At 39.8% G+C, this 26,219-nt stretch overlaps 1 protein-coding gene across 2 annotated transcripts in view; it reads right to left on the bottom strand.

The window, feature by feature from the left end:
* The window catches only part of CACNA1D (calcium voltage-gated channel subunit alpha1 D), a 1,282,477-nt gene that overhangs the window by 661,685 nt on the left and 594,573 nt on the right, over window positions 1-26,219 (bottom strand). For both annotated transcript variants that reach the window (XM_086939145.1, XM_086939146.1), the window contains exons 8-9: window positions 23,754-23,857; window positions 7,853-8,019 (exon numbers count right to left, since the gene is read on the bottom strand). In XM_086939145.1, coding sequence (XP_086795271.1) covers window positions 7,853-8,019; window positions 23,754-23,857 — 271 coding nt within the window. The remainder of the gene's footprint in view (window positions 1-7,852; window positions 8,020-23,753; window positions 23,858-26,219) is intronic.

Raw genomic sequence — 26,219 nt, forward strand, 5'->3', positions numbered from 1 at the left:
CTTCTAGATGCCCACCGCATATGCATGTGCAGGGCACTCATTGGCGGACATCTTGAAATTCATAAAAAAATAAATTAGGATGGATGTCTGCCAATAATGCAGCTGGAGCCTAAAATTAAAACAAATAAGTAAAAAGTGTGCAGAATAGGGTTGGGAATGGGTGCGCAAATCAGAGGAAGGCTTGGGGGGCAAAGGAGAAGAGGGATCCAACCACAGACCACACACTTCTCTTCCTCAGTTAGAACTCAATACTTATTTTTTGTTCAATATATGCCCAGATATTTTTTCGCCAATGCAGCGGCACCAACAATCATTACCAATCAACATCACTTGAGTTTCCATCCACTCTATATTCCTACACCCCAGCACATCTTCCTGCCCCCTCTCCTTGCTATCCCTCTCAAGATGAACTACCTGCTGAACCCATCAAGCCACTTAACATTCCGTGCCTGTCCTACTCTCATTAGAAAATAAATTAGGATATCTCATCTCCTCTATCTCTCAGCTTGAAGCTACCATCTCACACCTAAGTGCTAAGATATCTATTTTACCTAACACCCCAATCCCCCTGGTGAGCACTCACTTTGCCAAACTCCTGAGGAGTACCCTGCTCCCACGCCCCAAAAAGCCACACACAATCTCTCCCCAAAAGACATTTCCAATTTATTGACTAGCTTCAAGACTTCCAACTCCAACCCCCACACCTTCTCCTCTCCAGCTAATTCTAATCATTGCACTTTTCCGACCATTTCCCTTGCCCGAACCAAACAGCAGCCTTTTCCTACCCAGGAGCCAACAGTCAGGAACATTATCCCTATCACCCCTAAAAGCCATAACACCACCTTCACCAAAACAGCCAATTCAGAGTTGCGCTGTTTGCTTCACAACTGCAGATCTGCAAACAAACACAAGCAGGAAATTTCAGACACCATATATCTTCACAATCTTGATATACTTTTCGTCACTGAGACCTGGCTCAATGACACCTCTCATACTATTTTTGATCTTCTGCTCCCCACCGACTATTTCATTATCAGAAATGATAGAAAAGATAAAGTTGGGGGAGGCGTGGCAGTTCTCTTCAGAAACTCCCTTCAATTCAAGGTTTTTTCCAACAGCTCTTTCCGCACGTTCAAATGCCTTTCTCTGGAGATACAAGTACAGCACAGCTCTTCTTTCAGGTTTCATGCCATATATCACCTGCCTTCTGACTTCTCCGCCTTCACAGAGGAATTCACTGACTTTGCTAGCGACCAATACGCTCAAAGAGACAAACAGATCTTTCTTGGAGACTCTAATCTTCACTGAGGCACTCTGGAAGACTCAGCTGCCAACAGGCTTGCCACATTTCTGTTAAGAAATGATCTTGTCCAACATAGCACAAAACCGATAAACTCTAAGGGCTCTATTCTCGATCTTGTTATATCCAAAGTACTACTGTTGACAAGTTGACTGGTCTGACCACTTCCTCATCCCCTTCTCTCTGCACCTATCTCACTTTGTAACCCATGGCCAACCTAAAAGGACAACTACTTGGTTCTGTAACACAGAAAACATCGACGTTGACATTCTGTGCAACTCAGCTATGATATCACTTCCAATCTTAAACCCCAACTCTGATGTCAACGATCTTACCACCCAATGCCTCTCCAGTCTTTCAGTCGAAATTGCAAAAGTTGCTCCACTACAAAGTAAAAAGAAAAGGCCCACTCCTTCAGCAACATGGTTCAATAAATCCCCCTATGAAGAAAGAAAGAACTTGTTGCACCTAAAGAAACAATGGAGACAATCTCCTTCCACAATTAAACTCTCTAATCTCCGTTATACAAGATCGCGATACCACAAACACATTTTCCGCAAAAAAACCGATGCACTTCAGAACCCTCCCCGTCTCAGTCAAGTACAGACCTAAAAAGATATTTGATCTCATCAAAAGTACCACCATCTCTCCTTCATCCAACAAATTTGACGACCCTCACAAGAGAGCAGCAGAATTAGCTCTATTCTTCGATGAAAAAGTGAAATTGCTTGTAGATCAGGTCACTCACCCTAACCCCCTTGTGGACCGCAAATCCTTAGTCTCATGGCAGAACTTTGATGTCATCACCGAAGATGCCCTCCTCAAAAGCATTCTAGAAACAAAACCTTCAAACCATTCTTTCAACCCCATTCCTAATGACATCGCCATTGACTTCTACACCTACACTCTTGCCTACTGGACCAGGTTGGTAAACTTCTTCCTCAACCAAGGCTCTCTTCCTGTTGCCCTTAAAACAGGACAGGTTCCCACACTTTTTTAAAAACCCTCAGCTGTTGTGAATGACCTCAGCCCTATCACCAAACTCCATTTTATTGTGAAAATTACTGAAAGCTGTGTAGCGAAGCGACTTTCCCAACATATCAAGGATAACAACCTTCTCTACAAATTCCAATCTGGTTTCATACAAGGCTACAGCACTGAAACATTCCTCTGCGAGTACTTGATTCTGATGAGTCTTGTCTCCTGATCCTTCTGGACCTATCCGCAGCCTTTGAAACTGTTAATCATAACACTGTTCTGAACACTTAACTCAACTCCATCCAAAAGTGGATGTCAACTCATCAACTAATTCTGAATCCTTCCAAAACTGAATTCATTCTACTCTCTACCTCACTTTCTCCTCTTCCTGCTCAGTCATGGATGGACAATCTGAACATACCTAATAACAAACCTATTGTTGTCGACAGCGCCAAATCCTTGTTTGTCATACTAGACAAAAAACTCAACCTACATTTCCATATCAATACCATCGCCAATAATGCACGTTATCAACTGAGCATTCTCTGGAGGGTTTGGCGTTTCTTTCATGAGCAAGACCCAACATCCTTAGTCCAATGACTGGTTCTCTCCAGATTGGACTACTGAAACTCTCTCCTTGCTGGCTTCCCCAATACCCACCTTTCCCCTCTTAAATCCATGTGCCATTAAGCAGCACATTTTCTATATGGGGCCAAAAGAAATGATCACACCCATACTGTTTTCTCTTCGCCGGATTCCCATCGAAGCAAGGTCAATTTACAAGACTGTCTATATCACCCACAAAGCCTTGCACTCTTCCACCCCTCGCTAACTGGCAAATAAACTTAAAATCTCAGGTGGCTCTAGACCTTCAAGCAATGCTGAAAACTTACTGCTTAAGCCTCCTACTTTCAAAAGGGAAAGATTTATAGCTCAATCCATCTCAGACAATATAGCTAGGATTTGGAACTCACTTCCCCCAATCCTCCCAGCCACCACCTTTATCTGGACTTTCAAAACAGATTTTAAAACTCTTCTCTTCCAAAGACACTTCCAGGAATAATTCTACCCATTTCATGACCCTTACGGCCGCTTGGCATTCACTTGAGCTCAACTTTGGAAATTTCTATTCTATACCTGTATTAACCTAACTTTGCCACCTTTAATAATTTTTTTAATTATCCTAATAGTATATGTAATTTGTTATTATGTAAATCTCTTTATGTAACTACTCGTATCTATTGTAAAGCACTCTGACACCTTTAGGTAAAGTCTGTGCTATATAAGACTTCATTAAATAAATAAAATAAATAAATAGGGTGGGTTAAGCAATACAGAGAGTGAAGGAGAGGGGAATGAAAAAGTTAAAGAAGAAGAAGCATATGTAGGAGAGAACATGAACACAGCTACAGCTGTCTGTAGACGAGACCTAAAAATGTAAAGGTCCCGCAGGGACCTTGACTCCAACCATACATTATTGGTTGAGCCCTGGGTCCTTGACCCTTAATAGCCTCATAACTATGTTGAGAGTGCATAGAACATGGCAGTGGGCCAAGATCCCTCTCTAAAATATTCATGGCTTGGCTGCAAGTAATTGCCACATCCCATGCGCTATCCAAACTATTTATCCAAACCGATCTATAAATACTGCATTGAATGTCGATGAATTATATAGCTTTCCAGTCATAAATAAAAAAAACACAATATTTAAACGTCTAGGTTGACTACATGGTTACATTTACACAACTAATACATGAATTACGAATAATTTAGATTTTTGACATCACAAAGAAATCATACGTAGAAAAAAGGACAATTCTAGGTACATTCTAAAGATTTGAACATAGCCAGCTAAAATGTAAAAAGCATGCAATTGAGAAAAGATTGCCTGCATGCTGAACACACTGCTGGAATACACACTGCAAGCTTATGCACGCAGAGTAGAAGAAAAAAAGTCCAATCTTCACACAAAACAAAATTTACCATGTGTTTCAGAACGGTTAAAGCACTTAAATCTCGATTTCTTCTTTTCCCCCAACAAGTCTGCCAGTGTAACCCCTGGTGTTAAATTTCACGCAATCCCAGCGTTTACACAGCAGATGGCAGCAGCAGCAAGGCAGAAATACAACAAATAGCCACATATACATATTAGAGCACAGCCATTACAGATGTGAGGTGAAATAAGATGAGCAATGATGAGCAGGAAATCTAAAACATAAACTATCATTTTTTAATACACATTAGCAATTTATAAAATGAGGGGACCGACCCACCAAAATGTATGTGTTCTAAGTACTGTATAGGGAAGGACATCTATACTTATATTAAAACATTACAAAACATATTAGGCACCAAAAAGAAATGTGTTAATGGCTTGTTGTGTATTTATGTAGCAAACAGAATATTCTCGTCTTTTACATCTATAATGGGAAAGGAGTTGTAAATCTAACCAATCCTCCAACTGCTTTGCTCCTGGGATGATGTGATGTTTATGTTTAGCTTATGGGCCTCGAGACAGAAGATTTTGGCAATGATGAGTCCTTACAGGTGCAGTACTCTGTGAGCGAAGGCAAGTCACTTAATGATACTACGGGTCATGATACTATGGGCCACATCCTTTTACGTCCAGTGAGACACATTGGAGGCACCCGGCTTGAAATTTCTATAATATGAATACTTTTAATTGATGCAATATCTTCCTCAGCAGGGAGGATAATGAGGGGATCAAATCTCGCGTCATTAAAAAGACATTTTTTGCACAAAAGCTTATAATTCTCCCTGAAAAATATGATTGGCAAGTTTGTGAGAATTAAAAAAAAACATAAAGAAAAAAGTACGACCAAAAAGTATTTAGGGAAGCAGTAAGCGTTTAGTTCTATTTTTACTATAACCTTAAACTGGAAAAGTGAACAAAGGAGCGAAAAAAAAGAGGCAAAGAAGACTGGGTAGAGAATGGCAGGGAATGGTTAAGAGTAAGTTTATACCGTTATGGACAAAGTAGCAGCATTCGTCTACATTCCCTGGTGGCACAGGGTCACTGAGGTCGTCAGATAGGAATGCATATGTTATTTATGGTCTGAAATGCATAAATCATAAAGTCATTAAGAAATATGGAAACAAACATGCAGAGGGCTAGTCGTTATTAGTGACATACCCATGCCTGCAGCAGAGCAGATGAGAAGGTGGGGCCAGGTGAGAGAATGCACTTGGCCAAGAGCCCAATGCATGGGGCTGAAGGATGTGCACAATGGCTGAGATAAGCAGACACTGCGCACAGTTCTCTTTGCACCTGACGAAGAATGTGGGTCGCTAGCTCTGAGAAGAGGTAGACAGGCATAAAGTGAAAGGCCGTGAGCCGCAAGCTCTGAGAAGATGTGGGTGAGCATAAAACAAAAGGCAGTGGGTAGCTAGCTCTGAGAAGATGTGGATGGACGTGGAACAAAAGGCTCTGGGTTGCCAGCTCTGAGAAGATGTGGATAGGCATAAAATAAAAGGCCGTGGATCGCTAGCTCCGGGAAGATGTGGCTAGGCATAAAACAAAAGGCTGTGGCATCGCTAGCTCGGAGAAGATGTGGATAGGCATAAAACAAAAGGTCCTGGGTCACAAGCTCTGAGAAGAGGCAGACAGTCATAAAACAAAAGGCTGTCGGTCAATAGCTCTGAACAGATGTGGATAGACATAAAACAAAAGGCTGTAGGTCGCTAGCTCTGAGAAGATGTGGATAAGCATAAAACAAAAGGCTGTGGTTCGCTTGTTCTAAGAGGTGGACAGGCATAAAACAAAAGGCTGTGGGTCGCAAGCTCTGAGAAGATGAGGCTAGGCATAAAAGAAAAGATTGTGGGTTTCAAGCTTTGCGAAGAGGTAGACAGGCATAAAGCAAAATGCTGTAGATCGCCAGTTCTGAGAAGAGGTGGACAGGCATAAAACAAAAGGTGGTGGGTCACTAGCACTGAGAAGAGGTGAACAAGCCTAAAACGTGGCAGAAGGCACACCCTGAACACGGCCGCAGTTGTATGTAATAATCACAGAGAAGTGGCTAGTCACAGACCATGATGACCAGCTTGCTCTTACTATGGACGACAAACAAAGTGTATCATTAAAAAAAACACAATGATCACTGAAATACCTTTGTTAAGAGGTAGCCATAGTTCTCAACTCAAAATGCTTTCCTTATAAATCACAGAAATGCTCCTAAACAAATTCAGTTGAAGAAACTATATAACATAACATAATATAACAAAGTATATTATAGATCCCATCAATAAAGCTGCTGGGGACACTTGGACACACAACACAGCCCTACACCTGAATACACTGGGTGTAGTCAGAAGGATCCAGGCATGCCTTGCTTTGGAGGTTTGTGGATACACACAAACATCTGAGTCAGCTGACATTCACAAGCTCCATGAAGTCCTTTCTCAACTTGAAAGCAGTGGGAGCTTTACTCAAGCACAGGGCTGGACTAACTTCCCTTCCTGAGCTGATAGGGGTAACAAGCCACCTCCAAAAACTGAGAAGTTGCAGGGCAAGATCTTCATACTTTTTCCCCCTGAAAAAAAAGTAAAGCAATTGCACACTGGGCTACATGTCCTCACTTCGGATATGTAGACTGTGTACAATTCCATTTTGCCCAAACAGGAGCCCGAGAACATGTAGCATGACATTAAATGCATTATAACTGGTGCAGCTTTCCAGGCTCACTACTGGGAATGTCTGGGAATTCCGAACAGCAGTAAATATGCAGCTGTATGTAGGAATACAGGTACAGATTTACTACTTTTAGTAAACTGGGTTCAGGGTCTATGGGAACTCAAAAAGCACAACAAATAAATGGCATGCAACCAAGGGTGGTTGTGCACAAAATATTGTAGAACCGTTGACTTTACTTTTCTAAGAGTTAGTGCTGAAAACAAAAGTGGAAAAAATATGCCTTTTGAGAGGTGGAAAGCATAGTAACAACATATTTTAATTCTCTATTCAATAATAAAATACTGGAACCAAGTCTGATGCTAGAGTGTATGTTGACTTATGAATGGCCCTGCACATCACTAGATGATGCTTACCAAATCGAGGGAGAAGACAATTTAGAAAATTGAGATTTCAGGAACAGTCGTTGGCAGGTTTCTTTCTGGAATACACCTGGGGATGTGCTTTAAACATGCTGAGCAACATCGCCCTACGCTACATATACAATATGAACTTGCCTTAAAATGGAGCACACACATTGGCCACACTATTTACTACTTTTCTTTTGAAAAAGAGCAAAAATATATAAGGTGAGTTTCCTTGACGCAAATATCTATATAGAAATCCCAGGAAAATTTTGCAAAATGTGAACCATTTACTCAACAGATAATGGTCCACAGATGTATGACATTGTGGCACATTGCCTCTATGGGTGAAACCACTATCAATTTTGACTTTCTGGAAAATCAAGAAAGAGAACCTGGTGGTAGCCTATTTGCGTTAAAAAAGGCATTAGTGTGCTTTTAGTGAAATCCTGTTCAAACTGCCTTTAGATTTAATTGCATTTTAACTAGTACCTATAAAAGTAGAAATAAGACACTACATACTGTTGCGTTTCTCGTCATCACCATCATCCTCGTTGTCTGGGTCAATGTCTTCGGCCTGTGTTATCCAGTCTAAATATCCTTTCAAATCCTCCTCCAGCTGCTGTTTTTCACGTAATTTTTGAAAGTCTCCTCTTGCTTTAGCCTTTTCTCTTTCTTTGGAAAATTCTCTGTTGAAAGTAGTTAACGTATAAAAGGAAAATGTGCACAAAAATGTGATTAAACAACATTTGTGTCCAACAACATTATCTTTTGTCCAGCACAATAATCAACGATTTGCTTTTAAACAGCAGTGGGCTAAATATAAGCACGTGCATGTAAATGCATTCCATTCCTAAAATCATTAGGCACCCCACTGACAAAAATATTTCAAAATGAAGAACTAGTTCAGCACGACATGCATTCTCCAAATCGGTTTGACAGAGCATCGAAACAACCGTAGTAGGCAATATCTGTCAATGGTAATATATATATACATTATAGTAATTCGATTTTAAAATTGATGCAAGTGTGAAAATGTACGCACTAAGAAACACCAGAAAACTAATTTCGCATGCACTTTGGTAATATTCCATGCTAAATCCATGCACAGATGTGGATGTTAATACTGAAAGAAAGACCAAAGAGAGAGAGACCAATGACTGAAGAAGGTATACTAAAAGAATATTGGTCGCGTTTTCCCCACCAGGCTCACTGTTGTTACAGGTGTTAATTTTTCTTATGCAGACCTAGGAAAACCTACGTTATCTGATCTGTCACCCCCTCCTGTCTGCCCTGAATGAATTTCTGAGTAAGAATTGTTACTATGGGCCTAATCTGAGCTCCTGGCGGTGGTGCGGCGGTCTGAGATCGCAGAATGCTTGGTGGTGCCACTGCAGACCTGCCAAGCATATTACGGGCTTCCTTACAGTGACATTAGCCACAATGGTGAGCCCGTTATGGAAAGGGTGGTGGTGAGGCAACAAAGGGGGCCCTACAGGGCCCCCTATTGCCTCAAGAAATGGGGATGCATGCCGGGGGGGGGGGGGGCACATGGTGTGCCCCCCTGTATGCATGCACCACCAGTTTCTGCATGGCATGGACATAACAGTCTATGCCATGCAAGAACTTGCTTTGGCACTCCCATCGGGGTGCCACCGCGGGAATGTCAAAGGACCGCCCGCCAGACCACGATTAAACTCGTAATCTGGCGGACAGGCTGCAGTCCTGTTTGGCGGTGTGGGAGTATGGTGGCCACTTAACTCAAAAAACGAAAAATATACCTAGGAAAAGCATGACATGAGCTGATTCTCAGTGTCATGTAAAAAGCTTTTTTACTGTGTCACTGTGGTAAACTCATCCATCCTTTTGTGAGCTCAACCCGCTCAAAGTAACTGGAGTATGCCTCTTCTGGGTGGGGAAGACACAAAATTAAGAGTTTGCTCTTCATTTGATTATGCTGAAGGATAGGGCAACCTCAAATTCCACTGACAGGGGGCAGAAGGCATAAGGTGATGTTCTTATAAGACAGAGCATTTGAAAGGAAAGCGTGCAACAACGTTTTAGACATCATGGAAGATCACATGAAGAAATGGATCTGCTTTTAAGAGCCTCGAGAGGGAAGCAATAATCCATTGCATATGCTAACGAGATGTGAGCTTTTAGGGAGTACAACATTTAGGAAACTATGGAGTTAATTTGTAAAATGTACTATAGAACCTTATGTGTTCTATTTGATGGAAGTAATATAAGTGCAAATCACAAATATGAATGAACAGGACGATCACCAGTGAACAAAAATATCTATTGGGGCCAACGTAAGTTCCATTTCCTTCAATTATATTCACATTACTATTTTAAAGGTAGCTTTGTCACCCTAAACACCATAAGAAACCCCACTGTTGACATCAACTTCTTCTTTGATTTAATGAATATCACTGTGAAAGCCAACAGTCACATGGTCCTAAAGCTGCACACAATGAAATATAAGCCTTCAACACCCTGGTTCAAGCAAATGGCACAAAAGTAAACTCCAAGACAATTTGCAATATTGAAAGTTCTACATCCCTCATTAAACAAATAGCATTACCAAAAGCACTGCCAAAGCCTCTGAATGGCAAAGCCCTCTTCTTTAAGCATCACATTAATCCTACCCACTGAGAAATTACTTCTAAACTCAATAGGCAAGCTCAGTTTCAAAAAAATATTTTTAAATGAAGAAATAAAACAGGCACCTCATTGACAATACCAGGTAAGTTTCCACCATTCCTCTAATTTGTGCTCACACTGAATCAAAGTGACCATCTTAAATATGCTCACTCTCAAAGACCAAACCAACATCCTTGTCACCCTATAAGCCACATCCCATCCGCTACCTTGAATCACTTCTTAGGAAAGCATTCTCAATGGCCAAGCACACTCAATGCATCTCCTCTGACACATCTGGGCAGGCGATTCTGCTATGGAAAAACACAAACCTCAACACTGCCAAAATCACACACCCACACAACACCTACACGCTTTGCAAAATGACATTAATAGCAACTCCCTCTTACTGTCTTACTAGAAGACAAGTCAGAATTCGGCTCGTACACATCTGAAACCAAGAAACTGATCTGCAGAGTCTCCCAGGAATCTTCTCTCAGCCTCATCCTGTTCAACATCAACATGACCCTGCTAGCCAACATAATCTAATCTCAAGGCATCTCCGTCATCTCATGTGCTGATCACACCCAGCTCATCCTCACCTTTACGGACAAGAGTAGGACTTCCCGAACAAACTTCACCAACTGCATGACCATGGTAGCAGTCTGGATGGAAACAAACTGCCTCAAGCTTGATTTTGATAAGGCAGAAGTACTGATCTTCGGTAACAGGGCCTCCCCTGGGACTCCACCTGGTGGCCTTCACGCTCGGACAAACATCAGCATCCATCGACCATGCTAGAAACCTCTGAATCATTCTAGATGACAAACTTTCAATGACTCATTACACAGAATAAATCACAGAGAACAAAGGAATGCACAACTAGAACACTATTTATTTAAAAACTCTCTATGACAGCATAAGTCAATGCACCAGCACCCCCTGCTTCCATATCCTACACATGCTTTGTAAGATCTTCAAGTGACTGCGACAGAACATCACACAGACTGTCGCCCAAGCACTTATCACAAACAGGCTTGATTACGTCAATGCACTCTACTCCTGTATCTACGAGTGACTTTTACAAAGATTCCATACCATCCAGAAGGCTGCTGCAAGACTCATACTAGACCTCTGACAGACCACCCACATTGCACCGCACCTCAAGGAACTTCACTAGATTCCTGTTCACTAATACAGTCAATTGAAACTACTCACTCACACTTACAAAGCCCTACACAACATTGGCCCAATATACCTTAACAAACTCATACATTTTCACCAGCCGACGAGACATCTACACTCTACCTCACCCTCGCTTACATAAACACCCTCATTCACAAAAACAAAGTAGGAGGTCACTCCTTCTCCTACATTGCACCCAAAACATGGAACGACCTCCCCCAGCGCATTAGGACCTCCTCCTCACTTCTTGAGTTCTGCATGAAACTGAACACCTGGGTCTTTGAATAACTCTGCGGGTATCATACGCCCACTCACCTGCTCAAGTGCCTGGAAACCTCACAGCTGATTAGTGTGCTCTACAAGTCTACCTAACATAACATATCATGCTATTGTATTGGATTAACAAACATTTGGGTTGTGGATGATGCTCTTTGCAACACAGCCAACAGTGGTCCTTGCTTTCTGGCCTTGCTTATGATGGCAGATGCTTAGACACCATCTATAAAAAAGCCATTATCAACATCCTGTTAACAAGTGGGTCTTTTGAGAACACTGTTTTACATTCAATCTCTTCCTATCTTTTGGCCAGAAAGGCACAATAAGGATCCAGTGGTTACATATGATTTGCAGAATATTTCAAGATTTCACACCCTAACTTGCCTAAAGTGCAAAAGCTCTGGGATTCATTATTGACAGCAATGTCTGCGTTAGCACCTGCTTCATTAGGAAATTGAAAACACTTGAGACAGACAGCCGGGTCAATATTGGGAAAGATCCGATAGCTTCGAGTTGGAACCATCAGGTGTTGTCTTTTTCAGGTGATAACCAGACTCAGTGGCAGCTATCATAGATGCCTTCTGAAGTATTTGTCCAGGATGCCTTTCCACCAATCACTATGAAATAACATATCTTCTTACGGATGAGATAATTTCAGGAGTCAATGGGTTTGTAGCTTGTCTGTGGATGTCTCAGGTTTGGTTCACAGCTCTAGTCAATTTAGCAATTAACTGTTTCATCAGTCTTTCCTGTTTCTCAGAGTTTGCATATGGACTGGCCGAGAAAGTCCACAGCTGAATCCCACAGACCAGTCCAGAATTTTTTCTCCAGAAGACTGAATTAGCAAGAGATCATGTTTATGAGAAATACCAGCGACTGTAACTCCTGGTAAAACATGGTGGCCAATTTTTTGAAGCTGATCAGAATTCACAAAAACTTGAGGATAAAGATCATTGGGTTCATGTACAAAAGACTCTTGATGGGACTATGCCACAAAAAGAAATTCAAAACAGACAAGGAGACATCCCAATGGGTCTGGAGCCAGACAATGAATCTGCGTGGTAAAGCAGCAAGGGTCTGAAGAGGTAACAAAAAACAGGCATGTGTACAGCCATTGCCTTCCACTGCAAAGAAGCTAAATAAGAGATTGATGTTCAGGATAAATGGTAATGGTAAGGTAGACATCCTTAGAGCCATTCTGAATATTCAATCCTTCTTTAGCCGTGTCTCAGAAATGATGAATGCCTCCCATCTTGAAACAGGCTAAAACCATTCTTTGCTTTATGGAATGCAGGTTAAGGAGATGCGAACAGTTGAGTTGGCATTATTTCTTAGAATTCACCAAGAGATGCAGGTTACAGGGACCACCAAGGTGTTCAACTGTGAAGGACTGGAAGAAGGACCTATCTGAAGTGCAGTTGTTTTTTCTGGGCACAGGTTTTGGGTGAAGCCCAAATGACATGTGGGTGGCACTATGTATTAAACTTGTTCTCCTTCCAACATGGCCACCTGCTGTCATCACACTTTCCTCTATGCTCCTACCTACTAGCCCCCCATAATGCCTGTCTACATTCTATGTTGTACTTGGAGGTTCCAGACTTGACAGTTGAAGGTCTGGTCAGCTGACGAGTTGTGTTGCTCTGCTGTAATTGAATAAACCTAACTTATAACTACCAAGGAGTCTCCTGCTTTCTACATCTTCTTATTTACAACACACTACTTGTACACACTACTTGTAAAGGAGTTCGGTGTGGAAGGGGTGGGGATCTGCATATATCTTCAAACTGGAGCAAATTGAAAGCATCAGTGGGAAATGCTGCAAACTCACAAAAGCCTTCTCTAAGGCCAGGTGAATTGTAGTCTCCAGTTGGGAGGAGAGAGTAGGATGGGCGCTGAACACTCAGAATAGGCTTAATTCATGTCCGGGGCATATAGAAATCACCAGCCAAGAAGAGCATGCAATGAACAGAGAAGTACCTGACAAGTAGTATGTCAGGAGAGGAGACATTAAAGCCTTTGGCTAAACCACCCACCTTTAAATAAATAACCCTAAAGAGTAATACATGGAGTCTTACCAACCCTTATTATATCTTCAATTTTCTCTTTGTTGTTGTTTTGTTATAAGAAAGAGTGGGAGTGCCCGGGCACAGCTATTAAACTGAGGAAGATTGGTCTCAGGCCAAGATGGCACCTAGGGCACTATTGCCCAATAATTAAATTAATTAATTAATCCACATTTGTAAAGCGCACAATCACCCGTAAGGGTCTCTAGGCGCTGGGGGCCGTCGGGAAGATTAAGCAAGCTATTGCCCAGAGTCACATGGTGCTGGGCTAATCTGCCGCCGGCCCTGGGGATCGAACCGTGATCCCCAGATTCCGGAGTCAGTCCCCCTGGCCGCGGCGCCACACGAGAGGCCTCAACAAACACTTGATTATGGAACTAGGCAACTAGTGGCACAAAGGGAGACATGCCCAGGGGACGTGACTGTGCTAAGAGAAAACCCACAGGCATTGTCAAAAAAGCAGAGGGACAGAATCCCCTTTCCGTGATGTAAAAGCTTAGAAATTGTGGAGTGAGCATGAGGAAAAGCAGGAATATCAGAGCAGCAATGAAAACCCAGAAGTGGGATCACAGATGGGCTAAGAGTCATGGAAGGGAAAAGCACATGAAATTCAATGGCAAAATGAAGGAGGACCTTGGGGGCTAAATTATTTGAAATGACAATAGAACATTAAATTAGTAAATACACAAGGGTAGAGTCAAACACATCGAAGAGGAGAACAGCATCAAGAGGAAAACCCCAAAATGGAAAATACCAAATAAAACACTGTGAGAAAGCTGGGAGCTACTTATCTGCTGACTGAGCAGTCAAAAAGGAGAATAAAGGAAAATCCTGGTGGGGAGCTTATTATCAAGTTGCCTTTGTGAGGTGATCTGCAATTTCATGATTTTGTTTTGTTTTTGACGACATGGCTACTGGCTGTGCACAAAAATGGATGTTGTGTATACATTTAGCCTCTGTGACTTGAACAATCAGAACCGTCTTTGCCATCTCACCCTCCTAAGCCCAATGACGTCCTACCTTTCCAAAGTATACTGCAGAACACCAGTTTAGGCACAGGTTCTTTCAAACATGGACTTTCACCTTGTGTAAACTCAAATTTTCTATACAATGACATGACTATCACCTTTCAGGACCTACACTGGTTGCCCTTGTATGCTTGCATGATCTTCGGGATCCACTGTGTCAAATGCAAAACAGTAACTACCAATACACCACCATCCTTAGAGAAAAGGGAATGGTTTCTGGATTCCAGTTTATCACAGCATGGCAGGACTTAAGGTCAAGAAACAGCAGCGTATCAATCATTCACTATTCCAAACGAGTTATATAATGACTTAGAAAAACTTAGAAAATCAAAAACGTGATGAGAGGATTGCATGAATTAACCATTCTATAGAGAAAGACAGGACTTGCATGTCCCAAAAGAGAAATTAATTGAACCTCAGCACTCAACCAAGCAGGATTTGGATAATGTCGCTCCTTATATGAAGTAAATGTGAGAAAAATATGATGGACTAGAATGCACCCCAGAGAAAATAACAATGGCTGAGATTAATTCAAGTGTTCCACTAATTAATTTTGTTTTTTCTTACTACTGCCTACCCAATGGAATCTCTGTTCAACCTTGGATGCAAGAAGTAGAACATAATAGATTCAGGTGTAGCTCTGACAGAACCCTGGCCAGAAATGTACAACGTACTTCTTTCAGTGCAAGATAATCCCAATAACCAATGGATTAATCACTAACTCTGAGCTCTTAACTAGCATGCTACTTACCATAAAGCGCTTCAATGCCTTGTCAGGGGTATTAAGTGCTATATAGATGCGTTTTCAATTTCAATACAATGACATTTGAACTCTTGAACATTAATCACAGGACACCTGACTCAGTGGAGGTCCAAGGTGGGAGACTAAAACAATGATACTATTTGCGAGCATAAAAAAGGTGAAAGAATGAAGCGGTAAAATAAAGGATTTCTGAGACCCATTTGCAAATCTTCATGAAGAAGGATGCAAACTAAGAGCTTATGGGTCAGACATTGCCTTTCAAAGAGTCAACTGATGCCAAAGGTAATGCTCAACCCCTTTTAACAGACATGTACTAGATAATCAGATTCACCTGAATGAATCTCTTCTCATTGGTCTAACAACAAGTATGTGAATATCGACTGTAAATATCCTGACCTCCTTACCCGCAGCAATCAAAATGTGAATTCACTCTACAGCTAAATTAATTCTGAACAAATAAAAAATGGCACCACATTTCTCCAATACTACAGGAGCTTCATTGGCTACCCTCCGAAGCCAGGAACAAGTTTAAACTGGCTGCACGACTTCTAAATCCATTCACCTGAATACTGCCAATCTTTTTGTTATATGGGATGACAAACAAACTCGGGGGAGTAATGACTCACTGCAGCTTCATACTATTCAATACATTCCAAGCCTCACAGCAGTCCTTCACATGTGCACCAGCACGTCTCTGGAATGCTCCTTCTACGCCTTTAACCCAACATACTATGTTGGCTTTCAAGAAAAGGTTGGCAGACTAATTTCTTCAAGATGCATTTGAGCTAGACCTAGTTGTTGCCCTTTCGTTGTAGACAGTCTCCCATGACCACCTGTTCTGACATGGATATGTGGTCTGTTTGACTGCCATGCTCCACCCTCCCTTGCTCCCTCATACCATAGCATTTCTTTCTGGTGTTTCAGTGGATGTTAATACATTTTATTGTACATGGTATTTGCTTAAAAAGCATGTTAATGCCGCCTGGCACCACTGCGCTATATAAAACGGTTATATATATTAAAATATAGCCTCAACAAAGAAGATAAGTCTCAGTACATATTTTACCCATCTCAGGGACCTGCTGTTGAGTGTACCATGGATGCTGATTACCCCTAATTGTTGTCCATGGGAGCAACTGATGTTTGACTATATTTTGTGACCCTTACAAAATGTTTCTGAGGTTTTCAGATGGAAATCTGACAAACTTTGCACCAGAGTTAAACTCTCAATCGTTTGGATTACATGGCATACTTATCTGCAGTGTTATCATGGCTTAGGGGGGCAACAGTGGTCAGTTATCACAGCAGAATTCCCATTATTGGATATTCAAGTCTATTTTATAAAGTCAAACACAGAACTATAGTTAAAGTTTTTTATGGGTATGTATAAAGAAAACCTTTGGAGGTGGTGGGAGGTGGAGAAGGGGTGAACGATAGTTTTGCACAAAATAATTTAGAAGGAGCAGTTCATTAGTCAATATACCTTGTAATTACTCCTGAAAATAATTAGAAAGTTTGCTATTTTGGGACATGTTAGCACTGAGTAAACTTCTCTTCCTAAAATGAATGAAAAAAAGGGCAAGTAAACGACAGATACCCCCATGAATATTGTTTTAACTGCTGAGAAAGCAAGAAATTAAAATAAAAAGTAGCTGGAAAAATCAAAGTAGAGACAAAGGAGGAATTATGTGTTAAAATGTTTGAGAAAATATAGTTTAGGCTGGCAAATAACTTAGCACCAATTATTCGCACCACATCTATAATGGAGGCGGAACTAAGGCAGATCCACAGGACCCCGTGAAATAAAATTATGGGAGGTAAGAAACAATGCTAACGTTTACGGACTGCACCATTTGCTACTTTTCAACAAGGTATGCTGTACAGTACTTCTTGGTATATTCCATGTGTAGGCCTGACAATATGTGATCAGAGGCAATGAAGGAAACCATGTATCTTGCATGGTTCCCCTCATTTTTTCAATTTGAAAATCTGAATCTTTGCCCTGAGCTGGTGGCTTCGGACTTAAAAAGAGGGGTCAGTCCCTTTCGTTTTGTAAAGGCATAAACGTCAGGCAACCCCACGTCTGTCTTCTTAATGCAGCTATCAATGTGGTGGGGAAGCCTAACTTTATCATAACACTAAGTTGTCACAAAGACCTAGCAAATGATGAATAATGATTTACTTCTCATCAAAAGTGTTAGTGTAGGGCCGCCTAACCTGCAGCTGAGGGTCTGGTTATGTTTTTAAAAACTACCAAACAGGATCTCTGATCCCCACAATTCATACATTTCAATCAACTGCCTTCTGTGCTAAAACACTTAAACTATTTTACTTCAGAAACAACCTCTCAAATAAGAAGGCAAATTCACTGTTAATATGGATGTCACATTTTACAAATGCAATTAACACAAAAATGGTGGTGTCCGTTTAATCTGGCCTAAACACTCAAATACATAATCAGATTTGATCTAAATATTTTAGTAATGCGAGACCCTAGTAACATAATAGTGGTAATAAAGTATTAGCTACATGGATATTGGCTAATTAATCTTGATTGTTGCAGCTGGACAAAAGGGTTTTGTGCCCTTTTTATATACAAATGCTACTTTTTTGTAGGCAACATGATTGACTCTTTTCGATTTCCTGTAACCCAGCTGCCATTATACTACAGAATGCAGAGAAAGCATCCGACTTCGCCAGTTGGGCATTTTTAGGTTTTACAAAATATGCTTTTCCCAATCCCACTGAGGAGGTTAATTGATCCCTTATACATTAAATCCTCAGCTTGCCTGGCTTGAAAAAATAAACCTGAAAGAAATATATCATTCACTACGGACTCAAAAGGGGTGCCTAAATTCAGTGATTATTTTTGCTCTATTCAAGGATCCGCTTACTATAGCACATCAAGCTCGCCCAAAATTAAAATCTGTTTTTGTTGCAGGGATTATGTGTAAACATAACTATGCCTAGGATCACAGAATGTCAGTATGCAGGGACTGAGTCACCATACCACATCAGTTTCAATGAACCCCAGTCCTCATTAGCTTGTAGTGCCTTACCTGCTCTCCTAACCATCCCCGAATGACAGGTAAATTGACACCCCAGAACACAACACTTAGGGCCAGATGTAGGAAGCCTAATACCGGTCGGTAACGGACGAAATTACCGAATTTGGGTCGTTACCGACCGGTATTAGGCATTTGAGATGTATGGGTCTAATTTAAGGATTCAGTAATTTACCGAATCGGTAATTTAAGGAAACCGTAAATTAACGAATTCTTAAATACCGATTCGGTAAATTACTGAATCCTTCATGTAGGAAGCACTCAAGTGAGTGCTTTTCACTTGTAAGGATTCGTTATTTACCACCAACTAGAAGTTGGTGGTAAATAATGAAAACAGTTAAAAAAGCAATTTTGTGCTTTTTTAACAGTGCCATGTGGCAGACATACATGCCCTTAGGGCATGTATGTGTGCCACATGTGCACCCATGCACAATTCAGGGGTGCGACAGGGTGGCAATGTGACACCCTGCCACCCTTGTAGGTCTTCCCCCTCTTAACGATTCGGTATTTACCGATTCCTTATTCCCCATTCATTCCTATGGGCCTCCAGGCCCATAGGAATGAATGGGGAATACCGAATTGGTAAATACCGATTCGGTATTTACCAAATTTTACCGATTTGGTAAAAATTACCGAATGAATACAGACATACCATTTATCCATTCTAAAATACCGAATCTGTAAAATTCGGTATTTTAGAACCGGTAAATGGTATTTACCTACATCTGGCCCTAGGTCCCCTCAGGGAACCGTGGAGACAGATTGTAACCTTTTGTTTTCTCACTCATGCATGTCCATAATAAAAAAAATAGAGACACTGGAACAGTTTCCAATATTTATTTATTTAATCTATTGTGCTCTATTATAAAACAAATGCACTGCTAGAAAACATATGCATGCCAACAGAGTGAGTAGCTTCACAAGTAAACTATATTCAATGAGAAGCCCTACCATCCTTAAAGATATATCTGCCTCAGCCTATCCTCACTACGGGGGCACAGATATATCGATCTCTGGGATTAAGCCAACCCCCATCGCTTGTATTATTGTTAGGTAATTTCCATCTCCGGTTGTGCACGGCTGGCTCGTTCGTTTTAGGGCCTCATCTCTGCTAGAATTCCACTCTTTGTCTCCGTGTATGTGTTACGAGATGTCTTTTTTTAGAACAGCAGATGAGAACTTATGTTGTGTCTAACCACCTTCAACCACACTATAATAAAAATGCTAAGAAAGGTTTGGAAGTCTGGGTTTCAGAAAAATATTCAGATCTTTATGATCTGAATTATGTACCACCACTGAAGAAGGTAGAACATTTACTGAAGCGATGAAATCAGTGGCCAATTACATATAAAGGAAGGGTAGCTTTGATAAAAATTTATATTCTTCCACTCTGCTTTTTTTTGTTTGGCCGGCTCATATGTGTGTTATCTGAACATGTTTTAAAAACTGGGGGCTGTAATCAGCTAATACTTTTGGGAACATAAACAATCAAGAATTGGTTTAAATAAACTACACTTCCTGAAAGAAATAGGTAGATTGACTCTTCCATATTTCAAAGATTATTAAATTGCACCTAATCTTGACAGATTTACAAAATCAAACTTCCAGGATAATATTCTTATATTTAACAAATGCAAGGAGAAAAAAATAATGTGTTTTTTCTAAAACAAAAATCACACAACCACAAACTGGACGACATCAGTCATTACACGTTTTTATCAAATTATACACGGTTGATTAAAAGACTATGCATTTCCTTTTTCTGTGCAGAGACACCATTAGAGGTGGTCTGTTATAAATAGAACCTACAGAAATACATTGCTGGGTAAAACAGGGGATGGATAAAATAGATAGCAGGATCCGAAATGGGAATCTCATCACAAGGGAACAAGAATGCAGCAAAATTAATACTCAAATTGGATGGTATAGGTTTTCGCATATTCAAATTTCAGCTAAAATACGCAACTTACCCATCTTAGAAATTGAAAATACTCATTTTATACTGAAACCGTATTCGCAGAAAAGCCTAGATTTCAGGGCTCAGGTCAATGGGTTAGATATCTTAGTCAAGTGAATAACAAACAAGATGGAACAATAATAAAAATATTAGACGGAGGGAAATTGTAGCTGAACCCTAAGATGAACGCATGAAAGAAGCTTCAGTTCATTGTAAAAAAGCACTTCACGGGCTAATTTTAATTGAATGGATTTATTTGTGTAATGGCTTGTGTATTATATGCCTCATTTTCTCCATCAACAAAGCCCAAGTATATCTAATCAATGCCCAAGATGTTTAGGACAAGGGATATGGATTCATATGATAATAATATGTCCAAATATACAGACACATTGGAATTATGTATGTGTATTTTTAAGTAATTTGCTGGGGAAAACAGTGACCCATGATAGAGTTCCAGTTCTCTATAGTAAGTTCTAGACATTGCAGTAACATTTCCATTGTTAGCACAAAATAATGTGTAAGAGCGGAGAGAAGATGACTTAGTAGTACTGCTTGGACATTTGCAGTTGAATACAGAATATCACACATGGGTATTTTCTTGTGGATGGATTCATCAGGCCCAGAATCTATACTGACTATGAAGTGTTCCAACAATAGTGCTGGGACATAGTGTTGAGGTCCCTTTGATGTCAAATGCGACTTTTGTGTGGAATTGGGGGCGAGAGAGGTTTTTAATTCTATATTTGTCATCTTCCATTTTGGATTGTGTAATACAAAGCACACTAGGAAATGTTCGCAACACTAAGTACTGGAACTGGATGCTCAAAATTGAAAGAGTGTATAGAATCTGGGAATACCATAAAACTGGCTTAGGGTCCCATGCAAATAGGTTTGATTTAGAACCTTTGCTTAAACCACTGACATTTTAGAACTTGTCAGGTACATACACCTCTCGATGTGTGCTTCAAGTGGACCTTCAACTGCCTGTTACAGTAAGAGTGGAAGGAGTGTTTCTGTACTGAATTCAATCTCTGTCTCAGGGAAGCTGCACAGATGGTGGAGCCAGAGCAAGTTGCTGAATAACCAGGTTCCTGAATAAAGTTGAAATGTTAGTGTATATTCAGTTGATAAGATGTGTGACCTGGGGTTGCTAAAAAATGACAGAGTTGATCTGTGTTGTTAGATGGTGCTCCTACAATATTATTGCTAAAAGGATCGGGCATTATGAAATTCACTCTTAAGATTACTATACCCTGGAAAACTCCTTGTAAGAATTTTTTATAGCATCCCAAACAAAAGAACACTGTGCATTAAATCTATGTAACTACATTTGCACAGCATTTCTGTCCTGTGTGAGATGCCCATGTAGTTGGATATTTCCCATTGAATGGATAATCTCTGTACACCTCTATCCTCAAGGCAGGTTTAGGGAAAACAAATTATTTTCTTGTTGCTTTATCTTTTCAAATTTTGCACAGTTTTTTTTGATCCGCTTCATAAAGCCACAATTTGTAATTACATCTGGTTTGGGCCTTAATGTTCTAAACTTGTTAGCCATGTTGTTAAGCTTAATGTTTAACCCATTTTCTCTGAAGACTGCCTTGCTACTTGGGACTACCTAGAAAGAGACAAGAAATCCTGAACTAAGTATGTTTAGCCCAAATTGCTGAGTCCCTTAAATGGCAAACTGTATCCGTTCACCTCTCTATCTCAAGATTAGTGATATTTGGGAAGAACTAAGGGGCATATTATCAAGGAGGCTTATCTCCGCTTTTTTGGCTTTAAAAGCCAAGAAAGCGGAGATAAAATTATCTCCCTATTACCTAGCTGTCGCTAACACCAGTTAGCGACAGCTAGTAGGAGATCGCGACCATCTTGGGCCCCACTTTGCATGTCAGTGACATTTATCACTAATGACATGCAAAGTGGGCGTGCCAAGATGTTAGCGACTGGAAACAGTCGCTAACATCGCTATCTCCTATTACCAACTTATGGAGATATTCGCCCTAAGCGCGAATATCTCCAAAAGCTAACACCTGCCCTGAGCAGTTCTTAGCCATGTTATCCAATGGGAGGTGGATAACATGGCTAAGAGCATTAGCTTGGTAATGCATGAATATCGTTGACTTTTCAGCGATATTCATGCATTGCGGCCTATTTTTATTGCATTTGCGATAAACCTTGGTAATACCAAGGTTTATCTGCGATAAAAATCGCCGAAGCTCAGCGGTAAATTTTTGTCTCTAACCAAGCAATAGCGATAATTATCGCTATTGCTTGGTAATATGCCCCTAAATGACTACTTACAAATTAAAGAATAAACTGTAAATATAGATTGAGAAAAATAGTTTTATGTAAAATGATTGCTCTAATATTCATGTATTTTTACTTGAGTGATTGGCAAAACAGTTAATCACACCACTCTGTATATAGAACATCTTTACTTCAAAATCTAAAATAAATAGAAAATGAAAAACTAAAAGCATTGAGTGATATATGATTAAGAAACGTATTTAGTGAGTAGCAGTGTACACACTCTTTAACCAAATAAAGGAAATGGCAAACACACACTGCCATAATAACCTAAAGGCAAGTAGTAAAGTGGAAGAACTCAAACTGCATGCAAACGAAGCAAGAGGCCGTTTTACACACAGCAGTGGATTATGCAATGACAATTCAACAGCTTACCCACTAAGTACACCAAGAACCAGGTTAAGAACGAAAAATGACCCAAGGATGATAAGACTAACAAAATAGACCCACGGCCATTCACATCCTATTGCATCATTTACCTGTAAAATGTAAGGACATGAGTTATGATTAATTAACTGAATACATTTCAGGGCCCATTTTGCAGTTGCCAAATTAAACAGGTTTACTTTTATAACAATCATCCCTATACTCAACTTTGATGATCAAACAACCAGTACTTACCGTTCCATTTTATATTTGCTATTTTTAGGTGACTGCATTAGATTTGCTTTCAGAATTTGCCTTGTACAGGAACAAACAAGTAGGACTCTTTGATATAAGAATAATTTCATAGTTGCTTAGAAGAGTTTTTCTTATATTTATTTCCAATAGCCTATTTACAATTATACCTAAACTCGCCATTTTATAGTGCAAATAAGTAAAATGGGTATTTTTAACATTGTGGCTATTATCATAGGCCTAATCATAGTTGGCATTTAATGTATGCTTATATTGCTACTTAAAAATACCATTTTGTACAGCACTTATTTGAAAATGCAATGTTGCTTTTTCAGTAATTTCTACAGACAAAATAAAAATTTCAAACGATCTGGTCACAAATGTGTAAGAGCTGATGCTTGCTGTAGAAAGGTTTCCCAAAATAGCCCTTTGCTGAACTTTACAACCTGTTTTCTTGTGGCAACTGAAAGCAGGACCCCTCTTTCATGATGAAGAAGGTGTATGCTTACCCGCTTAATACACCAAGCACAAGATTAAGCACGAAAAAAGACCCAAAGATGACGAGACTGACAAAATACACCCATGGTAACTCAAATCCCATTGCATCATTCATCTGTAAGAAATAAGATCAACTTAAAGAAGTAGTATCCTGCAGTATTTTAGGAAAGCCTCGAGTGCAAATATCATTTCACAAAGTAAACATTTTAGCCAACAGTAAATGAATGAAAGAGCAGAAACAGGTATCAACATCAAAGTAGAAAAACAGTCAGACTACCATATATTTTCTGCAATTTAAATACAAAACTATGTTTAATTTGCATTAGAAGCACATTAAGATGTTATCCGAAGTATTTGAAAATCTGATTTAAATGGATTTAAAATCACATTTTAACCCATTACCCAAATATCATGATATCATTAATCGTTTGTTGTAAAACATGGCATGCAATAAGCAGGTGTGGGTTATTTCGTATTTTATATATGCCTGGCTTTAAAGGGTCTAGGAGATACATGTTGTAGGTACTACAAAAAAACCATCTACAAAGTATTATCCATACCTTCAATAAATAACGTTAGTCAAGCAAAACTTAATGACTGTATACTTTATTTTCTAAATATTACAATAAAGCAAGCATTGAAAAGCAGCAAATCCAATAATGGTTTAACTTGATGTACCCCCAAACTATTGGTATATTTAGATTTATTTAGTTAGTTGTAACTACCTAGACATCATTTGCCCAACTAAACATTTCCCAGCTGAAAATAATGTACATTAAACAGGAAATGTTTCTAGAAATAAAATATCAAAAGAAAAGTCTCACTTTTCAAAAAAATACTGCCATTTTGAATACAATCATTGTATGTAGAAATACACCTTATGAAAATACCATCAAATATAAATATCCAAGGTGAATACATATTATCCCATAGGAAAAAAATATCCTTCCCTGTGCAAAATGCCGGCATTGGTGTGTGCATTTATGACAATAATGGTGCGTGCTTCTATCATTCTACTAGGGTTGTCTTTCATCTACTTGAGGCCATTTATTAGGTCAAATCTAAGAGATGGTCAGAAGTCAGACTGCTTTGCTCGAGCTGGAAGACAATGTACCTGACAGTAAAAGTTTTCAATTACTCTATAGATAATGTCAAACCAAGCAATGTCATTCCCTCTTTTGCACTCACTTAATCTATGCCTCAGATTACAATCAGTACTGTCTCTAGTGTTATCATGAAAGTCAATGCCACAGATGCTCATTCGTGGAGCAAAAGGGTCCGAAGTGAATCCTAGCATAGAGATTACCATTTAAGGATCCATTTCTATTATTATGTCTCTGGAAAATGTTGGAGGTAATCATAGTTGTAAATAGGTTTTTGTATTCTCCCCTCACAAATGCTTTTCCTATGCCTATTGAGAACATAAACACAACCTTTATTGAGTCTCTCATGTGTCAGAGCACAGCAGAACATTGTCCTTGAAGGGCCTACCTAACACACATATGTTTATGTTTCATTTAAGATACTCATTATTACCATATGCAATCTCCCTTCCATTAAGTTCATCAAGTTTTTAATGTGAGATTGATAAAGATAGACATATGTATATCATACTTGTTATGGAAACATACTATTTTAGTTGGATTTTTCCATGATTGTTGACCGTCTTATAGTTGCAGAAAAGAACTTCCTGGGAACCAGAGGTACTGGTCAAGACAATATAGTAGAATTGTACCAGGATGTCAATATTTCATAGAGACGTCTTTGTGTCCATATTTTTATGCCTATAAGTATTCCACTTCTGTGATCAGAAACTCCAAAGTAACTCTGACTGCTCCTTCAAACTATGGCAGCTACATTTAAAACACCAACAACTCTTCCTTGACATGGCTAGTATTTCACATGTCTAGTATATCATTGAGTTAATAAAGTAATCTATAAACATGTGCTAATTCCTTAATGAGCACTATCGTTTAAAGTACAGCTCTTCAATTACAGCTAGGAAGAGCAAGGGCTCTTGACATTGTTTACTTCTTCTTAATATGCACCGCTAGAACTCCCCAGGACTTTTCAACTATTTGCAGTGCCAAGGATGAAAAAGGAGAACTCATACTGTCTGCCAAACACACTGAGTTTCCTATTGAATTTATATTTAGCCTTGGTTAACTCTTGAACTAGGGAATTGCTCTGACTCTTCTCACGCTCTGTATAAATTTCCATTCTTCTGTTGTTTTTTAGGCATGCCTCACACAGAAGACACTTCTCTCATATACACATTACACGATGGCCACAGAGTGTCAGTTGATTCTGCCAAGACTTTGTTGAGATGTGATGTCTCATAAACTACGTCCATAATCACTCTCTACCTGCCTACGTGAGTGTTCGCCCTTCTGGGCACTATTATCAGTGATGGAAGAAATTAAGCACACAAGTCCAACCCTAAATTCTGATTTAGTCAACTTTCCTAAAAGACATCT

Source organism: Lissotriton vulgaris, chromosome 9, assembly GCF_964263255.1.
Source record: "Lissotriton vulgaris chromosome 9, aLisVul1.2, whole genome shotgun sequence".
Taxonomy (NCBI): domain Eukaryota; kingdom Metazoa; phylum Chordata; class Amphibia; order Caudata; family Salamandridae; genus Lissotriton; species Lissotriton vulgaris.